General features: G+C 48.2%; 1 protein-coding gene across 3 annotated transcripts in view; it reads left to right on the top strand.

Moving 5' to 3' along the window:
• The window catches only part of LOC112251418 (constitutive coactivator of PPAR-gamma-like protein 2), a 66799-nt gene that overhangs the window by 38728 nt on the left and 22071 nt on the right, over nucleotides 1–6000 (top strand). For all 3 annotated transcript variants that reach the window (XM_042299888.1, XM_042299890.1, XM_042299889.1), the window contains one exon: nucleotides 2269–2494. In XM_042299888.1, coding sequence (XP_042155822.1) covers nucleotides 2269–2494 — 226 coding nt within the window. The remainder of the gene's footprint in view (nucleotides 1–2268; nucleotides 2495–6000) is intronic.

Here is a 6000-nt window from a genome sequence, read left to right as displayed (position 1 = left end):
ACACTGATACGCCCTCACACTGATACGCCCTCACACACTGATACGCCCTCACATACGCCTCACACACTGATACACACACTGATACGCCCTCACACACTGATACACACTGATACTGATACGCCCTCACACACTGATACACACACTGATACGCCCTCACACACTGATACACACACTGATACGCCCTCACACACTGATACACACACTGATACGCCCTCACACACTGATACACACACTGATACGCCCTCACACTGATGATACACACACTGATACGCCCTCACACACTGATACACACACTGATACGCCACACACTGATACGCCTCGCACACTGATACACACACTGATACGCCCTCACACACTGATACACACACTGATACGCCCTCACACACTGATACACACACTGATACGCCCTCACACACTGATACACACACTGATACGCCCTCACACACTGATACGCCCACACACACTGATACGCCCTCACACACTGATACGCCCTCACACACTGATACACACACTGATAGACACACTGATACACACACTGATACACACACTGATACGCCCTCACACACTGATACACACACTGATACGCCACTCACACACTGATACACACACTGATACGCCCTCACACACTGATACACACACTGATACGCCCTCACACACTGATACACACACTGATACGCCACTGATAGACACACTGATACACACACTGATACGCCCTCACACACTGATACACACACTGACACGCCTCACACACTGATACACACACTGATAGACACACTGATACACACACTGATAGACACACTGATACACACACTGATACACACACTGATACACACACTGATACACACACTGATACACACACTGATACACACACTGATACACACACTGATAGACCCTCACACACTGATGGGCCTTTTTATAAAATGTTCTGTTCTTGTTTATTAATGTTCTGTATTATGTCATGTTTTAGTATTCTGTGTGGATCCCAGGAAGAGTATCTGCTGCTTTTGCAACAGCTAACGGGGATCCTAATGAACTACCACGCATAAAATACTCACACACACTCACTCATAGTTTATTCATGAAGGCCTGTGTGGCTTGACTCACCACTGTTACTGCTTTCACTGCAACCTGTTGTATGGTTTCGTCTCAGCTGCAACACCCTGACTCTCTCCCCTCTTCTCTCCCCCTCTTCTCTCCCCCCTCTTCCCCCCCCTCTTCGCTCTCTCCCCCTCTTCGCTCTCCCCCCTCTTCGCTCTCTCCCCCTCTTCGCTCTCCCCTCCCCCCTCTTCGCTCTCTCTCCCCCTCTTTCGCTCTCTCCCCCCCCCCTCTTCGCTCTCTCCCCCTCTTCGCACTCTCTCCCCCCCCTCTCTCGCTCTCTCCCCCTTCGCTCTCTCCCCCTCTTCGCCCCCTCTTCTCTCTCCCCCTCTTCGCTCTCTCCCCCCCTTTCTCTCTCCCCCCCCTCTTCTCTCTCCCCCCTCTCTTCTCTCTCTCCCCCTCTCTCGCTCTCTCCCCCCTTCGCTCTCTCCCCCCTCTTCGCTCTCTCTTCGCTCCCCCCCCTCTCTTCGCTCTCTCCCCCTCTTCGCTCTCGCTCTCTCTCTCTCCCCCCTCTTCGCTCTCTCCCCCCTCTCTCTCTCCCCCCTCTTCGCTCTCTCCCCCTCTCCTCTCTCCCCCCTCTCTCTCTCTCCCCCTCCCTCTCTCTCCCCCTCTCTCTCTCCCCCCTCTTCTCTCTCCCCCCTCTTCTCTCTCTCTCTCCCTCTCTCTCTCTCTCCCCTCTCTCTCTCTCCCCTCTCTCTCTCTCTCCCCCCCTCTTCGCTCTCTCCCCCTCTCTCTCTCTCTCCCCCCTCTTCGCACTCTCCCCCCTTTCGCTCTCCCCCTCTTCGCTCTCTCTCCCCCTTTTCTCTCCCCCTCTCTCCTCTCTCCCTCTCTCTCTCTCTCCCTCTTCTCTCTCTCTCCCCCTCTTCTCTCTCTCTCTCCCCCTCTTCTCTCTCTCTCTCTCTCTTCTCTTCTCTCTCTCTCCCCCTCCTCTCTCTCCCCCCCTTTCCTCTCCTCCCCTCTCTGTCCCTCTCTCTCCCCTTTCCTCTCCTGTCCCTCTCTCTCCCCTTTCCTCTCCTGTCTCTCTCTCTCTCCTTTCCTCTCCTGTCTCTCTCTCTCTCCCCTTTCCTCTCCTGTCTCTCTCTCTCTCTCCCCCTCTTCTCTCACTCTCCCCCCTCTCCTCTCATCTCTCGCTCATGTCTTGCTCCTCTACCCTTTCCTCTCTCTCTTTTTCAGCCATCTGCCAGACAAGTCCTCCAGATGGGACGATCCGTCCTGTCGAGGGGGCGGAGGGGATGGGTCCCACGGTAACATTCCATCGCTGTTGTCGATGGCGACGCGGAGTCACATGGACATAACCACGCCCCCTCTGCCTCAAGTCAGCGCTGAGGTGTTGAGAGTAGCGGAACACAGACACCGCAGAGGACTGATGTATCCAGAGATATACCACATACTGACCAAGGTAACAGTGGACTGATGTATCCACAGATATACCACATACTGACCAAGGTAACAGTGGACTGATGTATCCACAGATATACCACATACTGACCAAGGTAACAGTGGACTGATGTATCCACAGATATACCACATACTGACCAAGGTAACAGTGGACTGATGTATCCACAGATATACCACATACTGACCAAGGTAACAGTGGACTGATGTATCCACAGATATACCACATACTGACCAAGGTAAAAGAGGACTGATGTATCCACAGATATACCACATACTGACCAAGGTAACAGAGGACTGATGTATCCACAGATATACCACATACTGACCAAGGTAACAGTGGACTGATGTATCCACAGATATACCACATACTGACCAAGGTAACAGTGGACTGATGTATCCACAGATATACCACATACTGACCAAGGTAACAGTGGACTGATGTATCCACAGATATACCACATACTGACCAAGGTAACAGTGGACTGATGTATCCACAGATATACCACATACTGACCAAGGTAACACAGAGGACTGATGTATCCACAGATATACCACATACTGACCAAGGTAACACAGAGGACTGATGTATCCACAGATATACCACATACTGACCAAGGTAACAGTGGACTGATGTATCCACAGATATACCACATACTGACCAAGGTAACAGTGGACTGATGTATCCACAGATATACCACATACTGACCAAGGTAACAGTGGACTGATGTATCCACAGATATACCACATACTGACCAAGGTAACAGAGGACTGATGTATCCAGAGATATACCACATACTGACCAAGGTAACAGTGGACTGATGTATCCACAGATATACCACATACTGACCAAGGTAACAGACAGAGAGGATTGATGTATCCACAGATATACCACATACTGACCAAGGTAACAGACACAGTGGACTGATGTATCCACAGATATACCACATACTGACCAAGGTAACACAGAGGACTAATGTATCCAGAGATATACCACATACTGACCAAGGTAACAGACACAGTGGACTGATGTATCCACAGATACACCACATACTGACCAAGGTAACAGACACAGAGGACTGATGTATCCACAGATATACCACATACTGACCAAGGTAACAGAGGACTGATGTATCCACAGATATACCACATACTGACCAAGGTAACAGAGGACTGATGTATCCACAGATATACCACATACTGACCAAGGTAACAGAGGACTGATGTATCCACAGATATACCACATACTGACCAAGGTAACAGACACAGTGGACTGATGTATCCACAGATATACCACATACTGACCAAGGTAACAGAGGATTGATGTATCCAGAGATATACCACATACTGACCAAGGTAACAGACAGAGAGGATTGATGTATCCACAGATATACCACATACTGACCAAGGTAACAGACACAGTGGACTGATGTATCCACAGATATACCACATACTGACCAAGGTAACAGTGGACTGATGTATCCAGAGATATACCACATACTGACCAAGGTAACAGTGGACTGATGTATCCACAGATATACCACATACTGACCAAGGTAACAGACACAGTGGACTGATGTATCCACAGATACACCACATACTGACCAAGGTAACACAGAGGACTGATGTATCCACAGATATACCACATACTGACCAAGGTAACACAGAGGACTGATGTATCCACAGATATACCACATACTGACCAAGGTAACAGAGGACTGATGTATCCACAGATATACCACATACTGACCAAGTCAACAGAGGACTGATGTATCCACAGATATACCACATACTGACCAAGTCAACAGAGGACTGATGTATCCACAGATATACCACATACTGACCAAGTCAACAGAGGACTGATGTATCCACAGATATACCACATACTGACCAAGGTAACACAGAGGACTGATGTATCCACAGATATACCACATACTGACCAAGTCAACAGAGGACTGATGTATCCACAGATATACCACATACTGACCAAGTCAACAGAGGACTGATGTATCCACAGATATACCACATACTGACCAAGGTAACAGAGGACTGATGTATCCACAGATATACCACATACTGACCAAGTCAACAGAGGACTGATGTATCCACAGATATACCACATACTGACCAAGTCAACAGAGGACTGATGTATCCACAGATATACCACATACTGACCAAGGTAACACAGAGGACTGATGTATCCACAGATATACCACATACTGACCAAGTCAACAGAGGACTGATGTATCCACAAATATACCACATACTGACCAAGGTAACACAGAGGACTGATGTATCCACAGATATACCACATACTGACCAAGTCAACAGAGGACTGATGTATCCACAGATATACCACATACTGACCAAGTCAACAGAGGACTGATGTATCCACAAATATATCACATTCTGACCAAGGTACCACAGACACTCTTTGTTATGGGTGTCCATTTTTAATCAATAATGCTTGAGGAGGTGTGGAATATGGCCACGCTAAGCGGAGTACTAGGACACAGCCCTTAGCAGTGGTATATAACACAAACCCCTGAAGTGCCTTCTATTAGAAACTTTATTCGAACGTAGTTAGATCATAATAATACCACATACCTGATTTCAAGGTTTCAGCCAATCAGCATTCACGGACTCCCCAGTTTCCACAGATATGACTTCCACATACTGACTGTTAGTGTGTCTGTACAGAGGACATGATTTGAAGGTCCATCTCTGGCCTATAGCCACATACTGACCAAGGGCAACAGAGGACTGATGTATCCACAGATATACCACATACTGACCAAGTCAACAGAGGACTGATGTATCCACAAATATACCACATACTGACCAAGTCACAGAGGACTGATGTATCCACAGATATACCACATACTGACCAAGTCAACAGAGGACTGATGTACAGATATACCACATACTGACCATCCCTCTCTCAACAGAGGACTGATGTATCCACAATATATATACATGACCAAGTCACAGAGGACTGATGTATCCACATCCCAGACACTCTCTGATCAAGCCCTCTCTCTAGAGGACTGACTACAGCCACAGATATACTCACATACTGACCCCTCAACAGAGGACTGATGTATCCACAAATATATCACATTCTGACCGTAAGGTACTCACAGACACTCTTTGTTATGGGTGTCCATTTTTAATCAATGGCTTGAGGAGCCAATATGGCCATTCTAAGCGGCTCTCCCTCTCTACATCCCTCTCTAACCCTCTCCTACAGCCCTTCTAGCAGTGGTAATCCCTAACACAAACCCTGCCTCTCTGTTCTCTTCCTCTCTGTCCCTAGGGTTGCGAGTAACAGCCCTTCTACAGGTTTGCAGCCTGGCCTATTTCACAGCTTTCTCCAATCAGCAGCCCTCCCTTAACACCTCTCCCTCCTCTCTCTCTCTCTCTCTCTCTCTCTCTCTCTCTCTCTCTTCTCACATCCCTCTCTCTCTCCCTCTCTCTCTCCCATCCCTCTGTCTCCATCCTCTCAGAGTA

Source organism: Oncorhynchus tshawytscha, linkage group LG16, assembly GCF_018296145.1.
Source record: "Oncorhynchus tshawytscha isolate Ot180627B linkage group LG16, Otsh_v2.0, whole genome shotgun sequence".
NCBI lineage: Eukaryota > Metazoa > Chordata > Actinopteri > Salmoniformes > Salmonidae > Oncorhynchus > Oncorhynchus tshawytscha.
The sequence above is the reverse complement of the archived record's forward strand: the minus strand, read 5'-3'. Positions and strand labels throughout refer to the sequence as shown.